General features: G+C 36.0%; 1 protein-coding gene across 5 annotated transcripts in view; it reads left to right on the top strand.

Moving 5' to 3' along the window:
* Positions 1-22,045, top strand: part of STX17 (syntaxin 17) — a 53,825-nt gene that overhangs the window by 29,486 nt on the left and 2,294 nt on the right. For all 5 annotated transcript variants that reach the window (XM_032307968.1, XM_032307964.1, XM_032307967.1 and 2 more), the window contains 4 exons: positions 7,102-7,327; positions 14,359-14,474; positions 14,553-14,603; positions 21,449-21,535. In XM_032307968.1, coding sequence (XP_032163859.1) covers positions 7,102-7,327; positions 14,359-14,474; positions 14,553-14,603; positions 21,449-21,535 — 480 coding nt within the window. The remainder of the gene's footprint in view (positions 1-7,101; positions 7,328-14,358; positions 14,475-14,552; positions 14,604-21,448; positions 21,536-22,045) is intronic.

Genomic DNA, 22,045 nt, shown 5'->3' with positions numbered 1-22,045 from the left:
TATTATTCTTTCTGAAGGACACCTTTATATTTACTATGTATTTGCTGGAGACAAATTCCCTAAGGTTTTGTTTATCTTCATTTTACCGACCAAAAGATATTTTGCTGGGTATTAAAATTTAGGGTGACAATAATTTTTTCTCCCTACTTTGTATCATTCTGTTCTCTTCTGACCTTTATTGTTGCTTGGAGAAGTCATAGTTCTACTGTTCTTTTTCTGGTCTTTATTATGGTCTAATGGGTGTGGCCCTGCTTTTTTTGTCATTGTTCAAGGTTTATTGGTGGTTTTGTTGGTATGACCTTTGGGTAGTTGGTTACACTGCTTATATATGGATTTTTCTTTTTACATTATATGGCAATGTATGCTGTTCTTAACATATAGTACACAAAATAAGATCCCTTATAACAGTTATAATCATACATGTAATGTTGGATTTATATATTGGATCACAGAATGTGAGTGATTAGAGAGAAAAAGTTAGGGTAGGCATGTTGGATGAAGAAACCAGAAGTTAGGTAACATAGAATAAACACATCTAGTTTGAAGGGTAACTGTAGCATATACAACATTGGCAGGGGTGCCCCTGAGATGGGTAGGCCTTTTTTGCAAGAGATTGTATTGCCTCTAGTTCCTTTATGAGCTCCTTGTGAGAGATCTTTCCCTCTCTCCTTTCTTTTTTCCCTTTTTGGCTGTATGTTTTTATTTGCTGTATGTTTTTATTTATTCTTCTCGGGATTTGCCAGCCTTCTTGAATCTGTGGATTGATGTCTTTTCTTAGTCATTATCTATTCAAATTTATTTTATATCCTTTTCTTCTAGGGTACTAAATATATGTATATTATATTCTTTTTTAATTATATCCTATGTCTTTTATCTCTCTTCTATATCTTTTAACTTTGTTTCTTTTTTACATAGTTTCTTCATATCTAATTTTCAGTTTACTAAGTCTTGAGTTGGTCTAATATGCAGCTAAATATTTATTTGACATAGAGAACATGTGTGTGCACAGCACGGGGAGGAGAATGACAGGAAGAGGGAAAAGCAGGCTTCCCACTGAGCGGAGAACCTGAAATGGGGTTGATCCAAGGGCCCGGGATGGTCGCCTGAGCTAAAGGCAGATGCTTAATTGATTGAGCCACACGGGTACCCTGTAGCTAAACTCTAATTAAATTTTTTCTTTTGTGTACTTATTTTTATTCTTTTTTAAAAGATTTATTTATTTGGAGAGAGAAAGACTAAGAGTGTGGGGAGGGACAGAGGGAGAGAATCTTCCAGCAGGCTCCCCACTGAGCGTGGAGCCTAATGCAGGGCTCAATCAACCCATGAGATCATGACCTGAGCCTAAACTAAGATCAGATGCTTAACTGACTGAGCCATCCAGGTGCCCCTGTATACTCTATTTTTTAAAAAATTATTTTTATTAACATGTATTATTTTCCGCAGTGGTACAGGTCTGTGAATCATCAGGCTTACACATTTCACAGCACTCATTATAACACATACCCTCCCCAATGTCCATAACCCAATGACCCTCTTCCTAGCCCCCCACCTACCAGAGACCCTCAATTTGTTTGTGAGATTACGAGTCTCTTATTGTCTCCTTCCCAATCCCATCTCTATATTTAGATGATAGAATATTCATTCTTTTTAAAAATCTGTACTTTACTTTTTATAGTTTCCAGTGTTTGCTGAATTTCCAAGCCCAATTTTTATATCTTTTGATAAAATAACCATAGTTTTTTAGGCTACATTTGCTATTATGCATATCAAATATCCCTTTGGATGTTTCTGTTGTCTGTTTTTTCTGCTATTCTTCATCTTGTATATGCTCTCCTGTGCTTGATTATCTTTGGCAGGCATTATATTTGAAAACTTACTTAGAGAGATTTTTTGAGGATAGGGATAATTTTATTTTCCTCTAGAGAGGATTTCATTTACTCCCTCTAAGCTCCTGGGGTACTAATTTTCCACAGTTATCTTTATACAGTTTCGGGGATTAAAGTTTTTATGCATTACCCAAAAGACTGGAAGCCAAACTGTAGTTCATGTGAAGGCTGATTTATTTCAGGATTACTTGGGCTCTTGGGGTACAGCTCTTTCAGATCCAGCTAAAAGCACCATAGTGGTTATATTTAGCAGGCCCCAGCATTGAGTATTTTACCCAGAAATTTATGAGGCTTTTAGGCACTCTGGTAAGCAAATACTTCAGCAAATGTGGACTTGAGTTTAGGACTCATCTCTGGATTTTCACCTTTGTCTAATTCTTGGCCTACAAATTTCTTACTATCTTGTTTGCTTTTTGATGCCTTTGAATTTTGTCTCTTTATAATTTTTCTTATTGTCAGCTTTTTAATTATTCATTGGTGGGAGGGTTAGTTTGAATTATCTACCTTGCTGTACCCTGAGGCAGAAACACCTACTTTATGTTTTTCACATATGTTTCTTTTATTTGATTTTGGAGAGATTCCATAGCTGTGCTGTCCAGTATGGTACCTCTTAGCCACATGTAATTGTTGAACACTTAAAATGTGGCTAGTTTGGGGCACCTGAGTGGCTTAGTCTGTTAAATGTCTGACTCTTGATCTCAGTTCAGGTCTTGATTTCAGAGTCATGAGTTCAAGCCCCACATTAAAAAATGTGACTAGTTTGAATTGAAATGTGCTGTGAATGTACAATATTTAATAATTTTTATATTAATTACATGTTTAAATGATATTTTGGATGTATTGGGTTAAATAAAACATTAAAATTAGCTTCACCTTTTTACGTTTTAATGTGACTATTAGAAAATCTGAAACTATGCATATGCCTTGCATTTGTGATTTGCATTATATTGCATTATATTTCTGTTGGGGTTTGCATTATATTTCTGTTTGCATTATATTTCTGTTGGGTAGTATAGCTATATAGAAAAATTGTTGAGAACATACACTCTGTAGCCTGGATTTAACTTCTGGCTGTACTTTTTTGCTAGAAGTATAATCCTAGGCTTTTTTTAAAAAAAGTCTTGCTTTAATTTTCTCTTCTGTAAAATGAGGATAAAATAAAGTTAAGGTAAAACAAGACAGAAAAGGTAAATACATAGTACAATGGACAACTTATAGTTTTAATAAAAATATAGCCATTATTTGTGTTTTTGATACTATAGTATCAGATTTTATAGTTCAGTGGGTGTTTTCTTTCTTTCTCTTAGTATTTTCCTCTCCACCCTTAGTAATAGAATTCTGGACACCATGGTTTGACGGGGGACATAAATGTATGTGCAAATTGTATAAAATAGGAAGAATATATCATAGGCAAATGTTCATTAGTTGCAGAAACTTAAATGCTTCTCCAAGATAATACTGCCTAAAATATTTCTATGTACTGTGTGACAGCTATTGAACCAAGTTTTACAACTATAGTTCAGAAAGGAATTGTACAGCCAAGAGTTGGTGGTGTGTTAGAAATAATACTGTTCCAGCACTTGAAAACTGGACACTAGACTTAATTCTACCACTGTGTTCATCTGGAGTCCATTTTCCCTCTTGTAAAATCATAAGGTTGGACTGGATGATAACATAGGCCTATATGTTCTATGATTTTTCCATATTAGTGCTTGCATATCACATATTTTTAGTTTACAGTTATCCTTAGGTTTTTTAGTTCACATAAGAGTGACAGATGATTAAAGGAAGTATAGAGTCATGGCAGGATAGAAGCACTTTTTTATTCACCCAGAATATCTTACAAAATGCACTAGGTTGTAGCTAAACTCTTCTTTCCAGAATTGTTTTTAATTTTACTAGAATAAAATGGGTCCTTTGATTATATCAAGGAAATATATATATATATATATAAAAACATATGAATATATGAATGAATGTATATGAACATATATATTATTGAACATATATATGAACACATGTATATATGAATTATGGTTATAGTTTAATGGGAAGATAGCTGGACTTTTGAGAATACCTGGGTTTTCATAAAAATCCTAGAAGAGAGCAGCACAGGCAGTAATTTTTCTGACATTGATCATAGCAACATTCTTCTATATAGATCTCCTGAGGGAAGGGAAATAAACTGTTGGGACTATATCAAAATAAAAACCTGCTGCACAGTAAAGGAAAGTCATCAAAACTAAAAGGCAACCTACTGAATGCAAGAAGATATTTGCAAATGACATATCCAATAAAGGATTAGTATCCAAAATATAAAGAACTAATACAAACTCAACACCCCCAAAACAGATAATCCAATTAAAAATGGGCAGAAGACATGAACAGACATTTCTTCAAAGAAGACATTCAGATGGCCAATAGACACATGAAAAGATACTCAACGTCACTCATCATCAGGGAAATGCAAATCAAAACTACAATGAGATATCATCTCACACTTGTCAGAATGGCTAAAATCAAAACACAAGAAATAAAGTGTTGGTGAGTTTATGGAGAAAAAGGAATCCTCTATGTACTGTTGGTAGGAATGCAAATTGATGCAGCCACTATGGAAAACAGTAAGGAGGTTCCTCAGAAAGTTAAAAATAGAACTACCCTACAGTCTAGTAATTGTATTACTGGTTATTTACCCCCAAAATAAAAAAGCTCCAATTTAAAGAGATACATGCACCCCTATGTTTATGATGGTATTATTTACAATAGCCAAATTATGGAAGCGGGCCAAGTTCCTATGGATAGATGAATGGATAAAGAAGATGTCACACACACATCCCGGAATATTATTCAGCCATTAAAAAAAATGAAATCTTGCCATGTGCAACACCAGGGATGGAGGCCAGAGAGTATAATGCTAAGTGAAATCAGTCAGAGGAAGACAAATATTATACAATCTCACTGATATGTGGAATTTAAGAAACAAAACAAATGAGCAAAGGAAAAATGAGAAACCAAGAAACAGACTGTTAACTCTAGAGAACAAACTGATACTTACCAGAGAGGAGGAAGGTAGGAGAATGGGTAAAATTGGTGATGGGGATTAAGGAGGGCACTTGTGATGAGCACTGAGTGTTGTATGGAATTGTTGAATCCCTGTATTGTACACCTGAAACTAATAAAATACTGTATGTTGACTATGCTGAATTAAAATGAAAACTTAATAAAATACTCAGGTTTTAATTGAGCTTTGCCGCTAGGCAAAATTAAGTAAATCCTTAACAAGTTTTCTTTGTTCTGATTTTTCTATCATGTAATAATGTGGAATGTAATAATACAGGATGTTAACACCTCACCCAGAATAGGTACTTGAGAAATAAAAGAAATTAATACATTCTGTCCTGTTATACAGAATTCGAATTAGTACCTGTGAAAGTGAGATAGGGGAGAAGAATTAAAATATTACGTGAGAAATATTAAAATATATTCCTTTTTTTAAGATTTTACTTATTTGAGAGAGTGAGCGAGCAAGAGTACAAGCTGGGGGAGGGGCAGAGGGAGAAGGAGAAGCGGGCTCCTTGCTGAGGAGGAGCCCAATGCGGGACTTGATCCCAGGACCCTGGGATTGTGACCTGAGCCAAAGGCAGACACTCAACCAACTGAGCTACCCAGGCACCCTAGAATATATTCTAAATTTTATGATAAATATTATAGAGATCATCATTTTTCAGAAGCATCATACTCAGATCATTCTTGCAAGTTCTATTTTATTGTCAAAGAATAGTTGGTTTTTATGTTTTTCAAAGTATAGTCCATTGGAAAACATGGAAGCCTCCCCCGTTCATTCTGCGAAGCTAGCACAACCTTGAACTTGTTAAAGTGAGTTTAAATCTGGTAAAGATAATATAGACACACACCATTCATGTATGCACACACAAGCACACACACATACAGACGGACGTGTGTTGAAAGTCCAAATAAATTATTAACTGATTGAATCCAAAAAATTATATGTTTTATCAGGAAGAGTTTATCTCAGGAATGTAAAGATGGCATATTTTATGAAACCTACCCATAACTCATCAGCATATTAGAGGAAAATTGATGATTATGTCAGCAGATGATTCTAAAAGGAGGGAGAAATCACTTGATATAAATCTGACAGCTATGCTCTGAAATGCAAATTGAAGCAACAGTGAGATAACATGTAGTACTGGCAGTATGTGGGGAAATGGGCACTCATACTTCAGTGGTAGCATGAATTGTTACTTAGAAAAAACTGACAATAACTATTGAAGTAAGAATGCACATGATCTGGGCGCCTGGGTGGCTCAGTGGGTTAAGCCTCTGCCTTCAGCTCAGGTCATGATCTCAGGGTCCTGAGGTCGAGTTCCGCATTGGACTCTCTGCTTGGCAGGGAGCCTGCTTCCTCCTCTCTCTGTCTGCCTCTCTGCCTACTTGAGATTTCTCTCTGTCAAATAAATAAATAAAATCTTTTTAAAAAATGCACATGATCCTTTGAGTACTCTCACTTTTGGGAATCATTTCTATAAAATGTAGTGTAATAGCATATACTATAATATTAATATATATATACAACTATGGTGTATCAAGATATATTCAAGGATTTCTGTTTTGGAAACAACATGAATGACTGTTGATCATTTGCAGGGGTCATTGAATAAATCATTTTACATCTGTACCATGGAATATGGTACATTCTTTAATCAAGAAGGATATCCATGATGATACTGTTATATTATTGGAGTGAGGAATAACAAATTATAGATTATTACAATGTCCATTTTTTTGTAAAAAAGAAGGAAAGTCTATATATGTTAATGTTTTCATGAGCAGTGGGAAATGTGTGGAAGGGACTGGATTAAGAGAGGAAGTTGTATTGGGGAAGGGGGAAATCATTTTTCCTTCAAATGTCTACAGCGTCTGATTTATTATGAAGAGTATCCGTTACCTTTGTAATAATCACATATAATGAAGGAAAAAAATGCTAAATAAATTCAAAGCATGAGGATATGAGTTCTTAAGCTCTGTTTGGCGAGGGACATGAAAAATAGAACAATGTTAAGTATACCTTCTGTTGTTGAGAATACTTGAATTCATTTCCATTCATGACCATTATCATAGGTTACCTCTGCAAATGAAGGTATTTTAGATTAACAGATGGTAGCTTTAATGATTTTTTATTTTCTTTTATAAGCAACTCCGTTCCAATATCCGAGAAATGGAGAAACTTTGTTTGAAAGTCCGAAAGGATGACCTGGTACTTCTGAAGAGAATGATAGATCCTGTTAAAGAAGAAGCATCAGCAGCAACAGCAGAATTTCTTCAACTCCATCTGGAATCTGTAGAAGAACTTAAGAAACAGTTTCATGATGAAGAAACTTTATTACAGCCTTCTTTGACCAGATCCATGACTGTTGGTGGTAATGTACTAAGTCTTATTCTTTGATCATAGTAATGCAGTTCATTAAAGTTTACTATCTTGTATAGCTCCTGCAGATACATAAGTTTCCATAGATTATGTTCTTTTTCAGTTTGTTGAATTCTTGGACCTAGAGTGTGCCTAGGTATGCATACCCTAAAAGTTTTGTAGGATAAAAATTTTGAAACTATGCTATATAGAGTGGAACTTATAGGCTTCAAGTACCTATTTGTCTATGTATTAAAAATAAATTTGGGGCACCTGGGTGGCTCAGTGGGTTAGCCCTCTGCCTTTGGCTCAGGTCGCCGTCTCGGGGTCCTGGGATCGAGCCCCGCGTTGGGCTGTCTGCTCGGCGGAGAGTCTGCTTCCCGTTCTCTCTCAGTCATTGCTGCACTCATATTTCCTTTTTTGTTTCTCTTTTAATTTATGTGATCTTGTTAACATTTTATATATGTTCTAAGATGCTTTAAATCTTAATGGTAAAGGTGGGGTATAAATATAAATTATAATCCGAGAGATGTTACACCTGTCCAGTTTTCATCTTTTTTATTTATGTAGGAGGCTCCATTCCCTGTCTCCAAAACCAGATCATTTTTTAACATTTTATTTTGCTGCTTATGATCCAGTAATGTATAGGGAACTGGAAATTTAAAAAATTAGGGGAAACAGGCCATCATCCCCAGTTTCTTGGTAATCTTGCTTTTCTTGTATCCTGAGTACCTAGCACATAGTATATAGTGCTTGGCACATAGTAGACGATATGTAAATGTTTCATAAATGTGAATGAATAAATATCTTTTTAGAGACAGTTTTGTAATTTCAGATGCACTGTACTCACTACACTCTGTGGATAACCAGTACCTGAAGTGTTTTGCAGAGAAGGGGATGTTAGCACTCAGCCCCTCAGTTGAAGAATATTTAGGAAGATTGCTTTTGACAGTTTGTAGTTACTGTTTACATTATTCTGTCCATATATATTTATCATCACCATATATTGATTAGGATAAATGCTGCTCATATTACTTAGGGTGAACTGATACTTGATGTGTAAGTATAGAGAAGCAGCTGTCCTGCTTATTCACCTGGACGTTGTGACAGTGTCTAATCACCTAGACTCCTTAATTACCTAGACATTGTAACAGTTGTATGGTGGTAACAGCAGTGAAGATAGGCTGGAATTTCTGGAGTTGCTGACATCAAGTCTCTCTTGCTATTTAGTTTTGAATTGCCCATCACCAGCAATTCCTTAGCAAACAAAAATTTTGAGTTCTGAGAGTTTCTCACAATATAATACTATTCTAAAACTTGCTTTAATTTCATTTTATTATTGCATTGAGTTTCTGCCAGTAGGACTGTTTGGGCTCAACAAACTTGGGTGTACATATCATCAGAGGAACTGGGTGATTATTAGAAGAAGGCAGTTGAGCAGTTTGCTGGCAATTAAATTTCTCTGTAGGAAGCTGACTGGTGTTAAAATATATGGTGTTATATATTTGTGTATATATGTATATACACACACATACACACACATATATAATATATATAAAATCAATATTTGAGGAAGCGCATATAGAGAGAACATGCAAAAGATTGAAGCAAAGCTAGAGGATGAAGGAGATGAAATGAAGAGATTCATTTTCCAACTCTTGATTCTCAAATTTTTCAATTTCAGATTAGCTAATCAACATCAGATTAGCTACAGACCTAATCACTTACCCCTGGGAGAAACTGCAGGATTAAATCTCTGTAGCTAGTGCTGACTTGATTGAGACAGTCATTCTGTTTATAAAATACCTGAGTTACACCTAAAACAATGTATAGAATTTAAAATTCCAAATGGTGTACTGGTGAAATTGTGCTTTGATTTTGAACCCATTGTGAACAGTATGTAGTTAAAATGAACGTCTCACTGAGTGCCTGAGTATTTCACCATGTGAGAGTTTCTACTGGGTTGCCTTAAATCCAAAAATAATATTAACAAATAATTGAGAGGATGGGAAAGAAAAAAACAAAGCAACTAATTTACATAAGACCTTAACAGTGGGGTGGGAATTGAGTTTGCGGCATGGGTGTTCTACTAGTTGTGGACTCTTTTTTGTCATTCTACGTGTTTTTATCCTGTGCTTTCTGGTTTTTCTTTGTTTTTGCTTTAGGTACTCATTATAGTAGTGACAGCCTCTACAGAAAAAAATGTGTTTGATTTGCATAGAAGTTAAGTGCCTTAAAATACTTCTTCCTTTACAAATTCAATCTGATTCTAAATAAATTGGTTGGAAATATCAGCAGAGATTCAGGAGCAATGTTGCCACATTTCCATGAGTGAGATCAAAATACAAAAATAGTTTTTCATTTACAGATAGAAATAACAAGTAGAATAGGATGTTTTATGTTCTCTGGAGAGTAAAGGAAGCTTATTAAGTTTCGGGGGAAGCTGTGATGATTTTGCTGTTGCTTTTGTCCAGATTCTGAGAGTTCCTAAAGCAAATCTTCTCTGCCAATCTTGCTTGATCTGAGAAACTCCCTTCTGTCTCACTTGTGTGTCTGGTTTCATTTTTAGCATATTGCTTCCAACCAAGAGAAGTGATGAACCTACAAATTTGATTTGTATTTAGAAAGGTATATCAAGTCATATACAGTGAATCAGTGTTTCTCTCCATCTTTGTCTTTCTTACTCCCCATCCAACACATAACAGTTCACCAGTGCAATAGGAACAGAATCATATTACATTTTAAACAAATATTCACAAAAGAAAAGAATCCAATCTTAAAACCGTTGGGAACTTCAGATCATGTATTGAATTTGATGAAATATCAGATTTTATCACAGGTATATATACATGTAGTGAACAGTTTTGTGAAGAACGTGGATAGTTTTGTATATTATTCAGAAGATACATTTTCTGTTGGTTTTAATTTTCTTAAAAATCCTCTTTTGCGGCTAAGTCAAGCCATGATTTAGAAGTCATTTTATTTTGATAGATAGGTTGGTATAGATGATCAAGAGATTAATTTCACTATTTTTAAGCTGTCCTAATATGAAAAATTCAGGAAATGCCTTTGAATTAATTTAGACTTAAAATGAAACTTTTCCTAACATTGAAGTTTAATGGAAATTTCTTACATGTTGTGTTATAATTCTTAGTTAGAATCATTGCCTTTCAGAGAGAGAAAGACAAAGAAAGAATGTTTGCATGTATGGAGACAAAGATCTGTGTTATTAGCTTCAACTAAAAATATCTTCATGTTTATGTGAGTTTGTAGTCAATAATAAGGTCTTAAAACTAGAATTTGAAAAACAGTGGGAAGTGATATATGTATTCTTCATGCCCTTTACACTTGCAGTTGTTTGCATTTGGATGGAACTATCTTAAATGATTTCATCATATAAAACAATAGCAATTTGACTTCTGTGCACAGGGTGAGTTCTTCATCCTTCTTTCCTGCAGCTATAATCTGTCTCAGTGTTTTTTTCTCATCGTGTCTGTAGCAGTTCCTAAAAGTTCAAAGTCAGTGGATGTTCAGTGAGGTAGTGATTTCTAATATAAGCTAGAATAAATGAATTATGGAAGTTGGAGAAATTAAAAGGTTTCTTTCTTAATTGTTAGTTATGCCTCAAATTGATTAGTGATGTTCAGAGTTGTAAGTTTACAGCAGGATTTTCCATGGAGTAGAACAGATTTCTTTGTTCTAAGACTTCATTTGAACTAAGATGCATACGCAGTTTGGTTTCAAGTGAGACGTAATGACTTAAACACTTTTACCAGGGGAAATCTTTTATGTTTGCTTAAAATGCCAAACATTTCCCACCCCTTCTTCATTCTTTTAGATAAAGAATTTATTTATGACCATCTCTCCTCATTTTATTGTATACCCTGGCATACTTCATTTCAATCCTCTGTAATAGTATAAAGGCTATGGCTTATAAAAATCCTTTAAGTGGATGTTGTAATTATAAAGTTCTGCTTTACATTTTGTCTGTTGATGATAAAATTATCATTATTCATCATCCTCTTAAAGATGTTGGGGTTATTACAATAGAAATGTTAAGTATAAGCAGTCTTAGAATAATTCATTTTTCTTGACTGATATGAAAATGAAAGTATCTTCACGTAATAAGTTAGGACATAAGGTAAGTAACTCTTTTAAACATTTGTAAAAAATCAGCTTTTAAAATATTGGATACTTGCCATAATGTTGTAATGTAAAACTTAGTATAATGTTTTTGCTCTTCCTTTAAGATAAGGAAATGTATTCAGATAAGCTAAATTTCAAAATTAAAAGAACACTATCAATTCTGATAAGCCTACAAAATATTTCTTAGTTAATTGACTATACCTTTCCTAAACAATTCAAGGAGATTCTTTTCCTCGAGAAGTAAAAACATTCATAAGTTTCAAAAGTAAAATAGCAATGCAATTTTATAAAATACTAGGATGAAAAAAATTGAGAAGATGAACTTAAGAGTTATGACTTTTAATAGATCAGGTGTTACACATCATTATATCATGTCCTTGCATGTAACACTTTAGTATCTCTGGACTGTCAGCCAGATAAAGTCCAAAGGCTTTAACTAGTCTACAGTAAGAACCCTCCTAACCATGTGTGTAATGTTCTGTGTTTGTAACTTTGTGTCTTTTACTTTATTCTTTGAAAGACCAACCTGCTGATTTTATGTTGTTTTATTTTTTCTTCTCTGAGAGCCTTTAAAGCCAGTCTCTCTGTGTAGAATTTATATTCCTGTTTTCTTCGTCTCATAAGATCACTTTTCTGGGGAACCTGGGTGGCTCAGTTGTTAGGCGTCTGCCTTCGAAGGGCTCAGGTCATGATCTCAGGGTCCTGGGATTGAGCCCCACATCGGGCTCCCTGCTCAGCAGAAAGCCTGCTTCTCCCTCTCCCACTCCCCCTGCTTGTGTTCACTCTCACTGTGTCTCTCTCTGTCAAATAAATGAATAAAAGCTTTTAAAAAATCACCTTTTTAAGGAAGCTGTCTCGTAAACTGCACACCACACCAAGCTGGGTCAGATACCTTCCCAATTAGACTCCTACTGTTTTAGGATTGTCTCTATGTATGTCTGACTCTTCTAGAATATAAGTTCCTTGAGAACATCTCTTTTGTATTATTCATTTTCTCATCTCTGGTACCCAACACAATATGTAACAGGTACCAGATAATATTAAAGTGGTAGGTATTTTGAGCTTGAAGTAAGGGGGACAAAAGGAATTAGACCTTTCAATATCTTCTTTCCATTTCCAGTGCCACTGTCCTAGAGCAAACCATCATCATTTTACACTGGACAAACTGCAAAGCTTCCTGACTGGTTTTTCACTCTCCGAATTTTTTTTTTTTTTAATTTCTTTTTTACCTTTCAACTTCATCCTTGATCTGTTCTTCACACTACAGCTATGGTTCCCTTTCTAAATCTGAAATCTGATTATAGCCCCCTCCAGCTTCCCAGTAGTCTCCAACTCCTTTTAATAGTTCTCTATTGATCTTAGAGAAAAACAAAATTCTTCAGCATAGTTTATAATACCATGAATAATGTCACCTTTGATTTCCTGAAAAGCTGTCTTTGCTTTTCTCTTTCATAGTCTGTATTTTGTTTGAACTCTTTCTAGTTCCCAAACCTATGCACATACTATTTTCCCTGACCTGAATACTCTCTGCTTTTCCCTCCATCTTTACCCCCAGTTCACCTATGTAATTGCTGTTCATCCTCAGGCTTCTGCTTCAAAACCTCCAACTACTCTCCCCTCCCTAAATCTAGGTTAAATACCTCTCTTCTGTACTGATACAGTGTTCCATATTTACTCATATCATAGTTGTCATCAGGCTATTCTGAACTTGCCTGTTAATATAGTATATTGTACATAATATGGTAAATTCCATTAATAATAGTAGCAATAGCAATAGTTATTATAGTAGTAACTATTAAGCAACTTATACTCAATTTTTTAAGCCAGCCACAGTGCAAAATAAATACTTATTACCTTATTTTATTCTTTTTTAAAAGTTTTATTTATTCATTTAAGTAATGTCTGCACCCAACGTGGAGGTCGAACTCAGAACCCCAAGATCAAGAATCACATGTTCTTCCAACTGAGCCAGCCAGGTGCCCCATTCACCTTATTTTTTGAAAAAATGAGGAAAATTAGCTAGTCATTAGCCAAGTCAGGATTCTAACCTAGGTCTTTCTGACTAGGCCCATGCTCTAACCATTGTACTGTGTTGACTCCCTCGAGCTACTTTTGTGGTTTACCATTGTGTCTGTGCTACCTGAGTACACTGATTGGCATTTAGTGGTCATCAGTCCATATCAGTTTAATGAATGAATGGCTGGTAAAACCAATACAAGGAAATAAAGACTTGAAGGTGGGGTTTGGAGTGTAAATTAATTCATTATCATACCAGTTTTACTGAGGAAGGCCTTAGGGGGTTGATGACTTTTTTAAAACTCAGGAAAGAAATAGAAGTAATGGAGAAGTGGGCTAGAAAAATGACTCTTAGAAGAAAGATGTACAAAAAGATCCACACAATAAGAGGTGTTCATTTGATGACAGATATATTGTTACCCCAAATGACTGATTTTTATTGCAAAAAACACATCACTTTCCTACTTTTAATACCATATGAATCTGATACTTACTACTAAATTCCCCAAAGAAAAGGTTAATGATTTACATTGCAAGTGTGAAACCTATTTCTAGTGGGTATCTCTATATGGAATGTTGGCCAAATAGAATAGTTTTCCTTCAGTGCTTCTTCCTCACTGAGCTCTAGTTATTCAGACTGGGTGGGTGGCATCTGTAGCCATTTTTGTGTGATGACTTTGTAGAATTAAAGAAAAAAAATACTTGTTAACCTGGAAACAATCTGCCCATAGATGTATCTATTTCTATGGAATAATCAATTTACTTCCAGCCTGAATTCAGTTAGCCAACTTTTTACATGGGAATTGTTTTACAAAATTGATTTATGCTGTGTGCTTTCTAACAAAGCTCATAAACCCTAAACATGAGGCTGTGTTCATCCAGGAACATTTCACACTGCTGAGGCTGAAGCCGATCCTCAGAATATGACTCAGGTATATGCGTTGCCTGAAATTCCTCAAGACGAAAATGCTGCAGAATCATGGGAAACCTTAGAAGCGGTACGTTAAAAATTATTTTCATTTTGATGGCTGTGAGGCAAAAAAGTAAGTGACTTCCTTTTCTTCTCTCTTTTTAAGGACTTAATTGAACTTAGCCAACTGGTCACTGATTTCTCTCTCCTAGTGAATGTAAGTATTAGAATTGTTGTTGGCTCAGAAATGTTAGATTAATAGGATAAGAAACTTTTATTAATTCCTACACTTTTGATTAGAAGTTTAATAGAAGTTACAATTTTTAAGTGTTGAGCCACGGATAGAAGTCTAACAGTTCTCATCAACAGTCCAGATCAATTTAATAATTTATCATTTATCAAGCATTTGTTACATGGAAGGTACTGTGTTAAACCTTGGCACCAAGGGTCTGACAAGGTTAGCTATAGGAATAAATGAGGCCTCTTCTCTGCCTTTAAGGATTTATAGTGGGTTTGGATAAGTTTGGACCCCCAAAACTGAAATATCAAGCATTATTATTAAGTGCAGAAATGAGGGATGAAGGGACATATTTTCAGCTCTAACAGAAGCATTTAATTCCAAGGGAGGGAGGCGGGGTTGTGAGGTAGAAACATTAAGGATAGCTTTACGAGATAGGTAGCATTTGCTTGAGCCTTGAAAACTGAGCAAAATATCCACAGATGGGAGTGGGGAAGGTGGCACTTGAAAACAGGTGAACAAAGACACAGAGTAGAGAAGTGTATGGCTTTCAAGAATGACAAAGCATGAGCTACTATGGGCAGGCAAAGTAAGGGGTGTGAGGGCTTGATTGATATGGTATTGAGGGCCATACCAAAGAATTTGAACTTTAGTTTGTAGGCATTAAGGAGTCGATACAGATTTTTGAGCAGGTTAGAGTGATATGATCCAGTCTGGTTAAGAAAGATTACCTTTAGCAATGTGAATATTGACTCAGGGAAGGGGGAGATAATAGGCAGGATGACTAGTTAGGAATCAGTAGCAAGAGACTCACCAAGAACAGGGGTGCCTGGGTGGCTCAGTTGCTAAGCAGCTGCCTTCCACTGAGATCATGATCCCAGGGCCCTGGGATCCAACCCCACATCGGGCTCCCTGATCAGCGGGAAGCCTGCTTCTCCCTCTCCCACTCCCCTGTTTATGTTCCCTCTCTTGTTGTGTCTCTGTCAAATAAATAAAATCTTTATTTAAAAAAGTTTCACCAAGAACAATGGCAATACAAGTATAAAGGTAAAGGCCAGCTGAGAGCTATTTCTGGGATAGACTTAGAAACGGGAGGAAGATGGAAGAGTCAAACATTAAGGTTTTATTCTGCATAATTGGGTAGCCAGTGATACTGTTAACATAGATGAGGGAACATAAAGTAGGATTTGGTGGGAAAGACAGAATAGGTTTTCTGTCATTTTTTTTCTAAGTTATTCTTATGTTTCCTTCCCAGGAAGTACAGGAAGGTTGGATGTTTATGTGTGTGTCTGTGTGTACCAATAGGAGGAAACCTGTGTCTGCTCATGCTTCTGTCTAGGCTTAGTTTTTTGTTCTTGACCAAACTGTGATCTGGGGGTTTTACATCTTTGAATTATGGTTTCCCTGACATCTGGCTTTCAAGTATAAAAAGTCCCTGGATTACATAATCTCAGAATGGAATTTGACCGAATTTATGAAGCCAGCTAATCTATTTCTTCTTTTGAACAATTACAGTGCAGGGATACTTTATACTTCAGCCATTCTGTTTGGAGAGTCTCTCTGCCTCTTAGAAGTTCTTCCTTCTATAAACTCTGCCCTACAATAACTTCCCTCTGGTACTTTTGCCCACTTGGAGCCATACACTGAATAAGTTTTTTCATCTTTCCATATAAAATTTTTCAACTTTTTAGAACAATATTACCCTTCCTCACCTTATCCAACCTCATCATATTTTTTTTCTTTTAAGAACTCTTCTTTAATGTGTTCCTTCTAGAATATGATTTTCTAGACCTTTCAGTACTAGTCCCTTCATCTGTTTTCTAGTTTTTGTATTTTTTCTTGAAATTTAATGCCTAAAATTGAACATCAGTAAATTTTTTAAAGCATTTTCCTTTTTTGATGCTGCTAAATCAGAAGCAGCAAAATGCTTGAGGTTTCTGGATTAGGTATCCCTGTAATCTATCCATATACTTGCATATAAAAGGGAATGATACAAGAATCCCCAAATATTTGTTGTTTCAGAATTGAGATTTATTCAATTATTCTAACTCTCTGATATAATGTAGTTTGTAAAATCTGTACATGATATCTACACATTAAATGTGTGAGTTACAATGTATGTAAACTATACCTCAGTAAAGTTGATTTAAGAAACAAACAAACATGTACAAAGTGCGTCTCATTCCAGACAAATACATTTCCCTTCCAGAGGGATAGGCACATGAAAGAAAAATTGAGGGCTTGTGGCCATTTAATAATTATATATCCGATTAGCTTACGTAAATAGCTCCTAACCCCTAATCTAAGGAGGGTTTGTGTAGGAAGACTTTGGCTATAGCCATAGTTCTATACAAATGTCCTATTTATAATAATCTGTGTGAGGACATGGAACAGAATGTATTAGGCAAAAGCTCAAAGGAGAACCACTGATTACTATTCCCAGGGTGACTGAGTTCCCATGACCACATGGTCAGTACTCACAGAAGCTCCATTTAGGCACCAGTGACTTGGGAACATAAGCACAGTGACCACATCCTTGTCACATGGATATGATAATATCTAGACAAATTAACCATGTATTTTTGGAGTACTTTCTATGTGCATAGGACTGTGCTAAGTAAGGTCAGTGAAGACTAGAGAACAGTTTAAAAAAAAACAACCTATAGGATAGTCTTGATAATTGCATAACATTGTGAATGTACTTAATGCCACTAAATTGCACACTAAAAATGGTTAAAATTTGTAAATTTTATATTATATATTTTCTACCATAATGAAAAATGAACCCACAAAGCTATCAAGAGATCCAGGTATGGTCTAATAATGGTTTAATATCTAAGCACCCTGATTCAGTTTTCTTCAACCTTTATTGCTCAAGTGCCCTCTTCTCTTCCTATACTTATGGAACTAGCCCTGTTTCTTGTCAAGGGGCATTTAAAGAACTTTGGGCCTGTCACTCAGTGGCATGTCACCCTGCTACTGGTCCAACTTTGTCTCTACTTTCTACCTTATTCCCTATGAGTAAAAATTGGGTCATAGTCGATTAGATCAGATCGATTGGATTTATTAGCCACTTGACCTTAAGGATATTGTTTGACAACAATGAGTCTTGTAAAATTGATGAGAGGAAGAAATGAGATAATTTCTATTACTTCCTATCCCCTTTCCTTCCTCTGACCCCAGATGCTTTCCTGCCTTTGTCCCTCTCTTACAGGATTCCTTCTTTGGCTCCTTGCTTAGAGTTCTACCACTGTTACCTTTAGATATTTTAGTACTGTAGCCCTTACACTTCCCTCTCCTATTGCCAAATCCCATGATATCAACATCCTACTCACCTACGCTGTTTATTGCATATCTAGGCCAATATAATCCTGGACTCTGTATGTAGTAATGTTTGTATGTTTCTTAGCTTTTCTGTGTGTATTATTTATTGCCTGTGATTAAGAATTATAGATTACATACTTTTGGACTTCAGGACTGGGATAGCTCAGTGTTAACCTGGATTGGCCAAGATCTAAGACTAGAGCTAGCCTCGAAAGATGGTTGTAATTGAGAGTCGGGAATAAAAGAAAATAACCACAGTTTTGGCACTAGCCTCTTAAACCCATAGCCTGTATCACATTAATAAAAACTATACAACCACTAGCAAGATTCTGCAAAGGAGAGCATTTTTATTGATGTAAATAGATTGGGGAATGGATTTGTTCAAAGTATTACTGTTGCTTGATAGAGAGGATGCTGGGTATACAAGTGCCCACAACAAGCATTCAAGGGAAAGACAGTTCATTAGTTTTGACTTCAAATGCCCAAATTGCATCCTACTTAACCAACATTAACTTAATAAATCACATTTCTTTTTCAGAATCTTAGATGCTCTTATAACTGCTTATTAAGATTCATTTATTTTGGGGGGGAAGACAAAGGGACCTACTTCACCATTTTTTAAAATGAAATCCATCAACATATCCTTGGAGTCTTTGAGAATTCTTTCCCTTTGCAAAGAGAAGAGTCTTTATGTTAGTGTCTTTCATATATGGTTCAACTCCCTGTTAAAGGGATGCTGAGAACATGTATGAGGGGCCAAAGTATAAATGTCAGAAAGGGAGTTTGAAGATTGTCAAATGTGGGAGGCCTGGGCAGATGAAAGCAAACATAAGCAAACCAGAAGCAAAAAGGGGAGGTTGGTAGGTATACGAAAATTATTTGGGGTGTGAGAGAAAGGAGGTGTATTGGCTATTTTCCCTCTACGCCTCAGCTCATCGGGATGTGGAGGTTGGTGATCACGTCTGTGATTTATCTGCTAGCACAGACTTTCAGGCAAGAATGGAAAGTGTTAGGATGTCCCAAATAGAAACAATGACAGAAATTCAGTGTAAAAAATCCCAACAAGTTGGATGTTACTAGTGTTGGACTTATGCTTCTATGAGTTGAAAGAAGAGAACTAACATTAAGTAAGTTTATTGTCTGAGGAAAATGAAAACTGAATGAATAAATGCCTAGGAAAGATCTAATGTTTTAATGCCCAAGAATTTTCAAGCCTCATAGGAAGAAGTTTAATATACTTTTTAGAAAAGAAAGATGGGCTTTCTTGAGAAGATCAAGATGACTTTTTCTATTTTTCTCCTCACACTCTACAGACCCTATCTCATTTTATCCTCACTTCAACTCTGTGAAGTATATCATTATCCTCACTTGTGAGAGAATATTGACACATGGAGAGCTTGAGTAATTTGTCCAAGGGCACACAGTACTGGGATTTGAACACAGGACATCTGGCCAAGAAGGTTGTGCCCTTAATCTGATTGTGTACTTATGTTAGTGGTTTTTTTTTTTTTTTAAGATTTTATTTATTTATTCGACAGACAGAGAACACAAGTAGACAGAGGCAGGCAGATAGAGAGGAAGGGAAGCAGGCCCCCTGCTGAGCAGAGAGCCCGATATGGGACTCGATCCCAGGACCCTGAGATCATGACCTGAGCCGAAGGCAGCGGCTTAACCCACTGAGCCACCCAGGCGCCCATGTTAGTGGTTTTTAAAGTGTGAGAAGAAGCATGGGCTTACAGCATCACCTGGGGACTCATATTTCATGCAAATTCTCAGGCTTCATCTAAAGTCTACAGAATCAAAAGCTCAGGGGGTAGGACACAGCAATCTGTGCTTCAGTAAGTTTTCTGGGCGATTCAAGTGCACACTCACATGTGAGAATCACTGTTGTACTTGTCTCTGACAGAAATGTTAAAAGGAAAACAGATAAAGGACTTTTTTTCAGGGTTGTGTTAGAGATTTCAAGAATAGCAGTGGAGAAGCCAGGAATGGAGGGATACCATAAAAGGTCTACCAGTGAAAAGGTACAAACTTGGTGAATCAGAAGAGAAGGATGTCAGTAATGCTGACAGGAAGCTCCTGTGGGGGGAAAAAATTAGCTGTGTTGTGATATGATCTCATATGATGTTTGGAGTTAGAAGAGTGTTCATATCCGATTTAGTGTTAAGAGGGCAATTAAATGCTTCAGGATTAAAGTTGAATTATTTCACAGTTACACTAAAGAAGTGGGATTTAGCTGGGATCAAACAGGGATTCTCTTCTTCTGTGAATTAAAAAAAAAAAAAAGAAAGAAAGAAAGAAAGAAAAAGAAAAACCTTGGGGTGCCTGGGTGGCTCAGTCGGCATCCAGATCTTGGTTTTGGCTCAGGTTGTGATCTCAGGCTCATGGAATTGAGCCCCATGTTAGGCTTTGCGCTCAGCATGGAGTCTGCTTAAGACTCTCCCCCCCCTCTCTTTCTGTCCCTCTCCACCATGTGCATGTGCACTCTCTTTTGCTCTCTAAAGTAAATAAATGAATCTTTCGAAACCAACAAACAAAATCCTAGTCTATATATTGATGTGATAGTGGTTACTTGAGTTTTATACATTTGTCAGAATTCATCATTCTATACCCTCAAAATTATTGTATATAAATTCTGTCTAATTTTTACTTAAAATGGGATTGTGTTCCTGTGGCAAGTAATGAGTTCCTATCACTGGAGGTGTTTGAGCTGAGGTCCAGTAACCAGTTCTGAGAAATGTAATGGGGCTTCACACCTCTGAGGGGTAAAGTCATTCCTCCCATTCACCCCGAGGTTCCATGAGTCACAAGTTTTATTGTGTCAGCACAGGTGTTGCCATTTTTTTGTAGAATGCTTTATTAATATCTTTGATCTGAAACATTTTAACTTGTCATGATTTTAAAATGTATTAAAGTGTACAGGTGTGAAGTTTAGAACAGTAAATTCATTCACTGCTCCCTACTGTATATCACAAGTAGAAAGTTTTTGTGATAGATCACACCAAATTGTATTCTCATTTTTAAAAGTAATCATTTGATTTTATTGTATCCAAGGGCCTTTTACTCCTAAGGCAAATTTGCCTATTTTAAATATTTGAATCTTCAAAGAAGATAAGTTAAAGAAGTTTTTTGTTTGATTTTGTTTTTGTTTTTTATTATCAACCTCAACACGACGTGTAAATGCTTATTTGGATTTTTCTTCTCTGACAAAGTAGATTCATTTGGAGAATAATATGTTTGTATGTTTGAATGAATGTTAGTGTGAGATGCTTTTTCCTATAAAGGTGCCACCCTTTTATTATCTAATAATTAAATCACCCTCTTTTTTATACAAATGAATTTGTACTTTCGGCATAGTTTATCCGACGCTAGTAATGAACCACTATTCAGACTGCAAGGCTGTAGTACACGGGATCCTGATTACAGGAATTAAAATAGTGTGTATTGGCTGACTGCTGCTCCCCAGCAGGAATGCTCACTCATAATTCCTTTGCATCTAGTCTCAGCAGGAGAAGATTGACAGCATTGAAGACCATGTCAACAGAGCTGCTGTGAATGTTGAAGAGGGAACCAAAAACTTGGGGAAGGTAAGATTCTGCTCCTGCTGACAAATCAATGGTACTCTGGCTCCCAGGAATCTCTAGTATTAACCCAATTGATCTGCTCTCTTTAATGTGGAGCGAACCAGCAATTAAGGAAATAAGGAACAAATGACACATTGGTAGTGCAAGAAATCAATGACTGTTGTAATATTCTACTCTAAGATTCGTTCTATCGGGAGAGAAATTTTTGAGAGGATAAACCAAAGCCCCACTCTAAGGCATTTTGGTATTATAAGGGAATATTTGCAGAGGTTCAGAGAGTAAAGTGTCACCAGAATCCAGTAGGGGCAAGAGTGTACATGTGGGGTGGGACCATCTATTTCCCATAGTACCCCAGGTATATAGCACAGAATAATGTCTACGCAACATAAAAGCTTTGGGGTTATCTGTAGCAGCCTAAACTGTTTAAGTAAGCTTGCTAGATAGTTAGTGGATTGATTGTTTTGCAAGTAAAATCCGTTTGTGGTAGTCCACTTTTCGTAGCTCATTTCTCCA

The sequence above is a fragment of the Mustela erminea genome, chromosome 12 (genome assembly GCF_009829155.1).
Source record: "Mustela erminea isolate mMusErm1 chromosome 12, mMusErm1.Pri, whole genome shotgun sequence".
In the NCBI taxonomy this organism is placed as follows: domain Eukaryota; kingdom Metazoa; phylum Chordata; class Mammalia; order Carnivora; family Mustelidae; genus Mustela; species Mustela erminea.
This window is presented reverse-complemented; position numbering and strand designations above follow the sequence as displayed.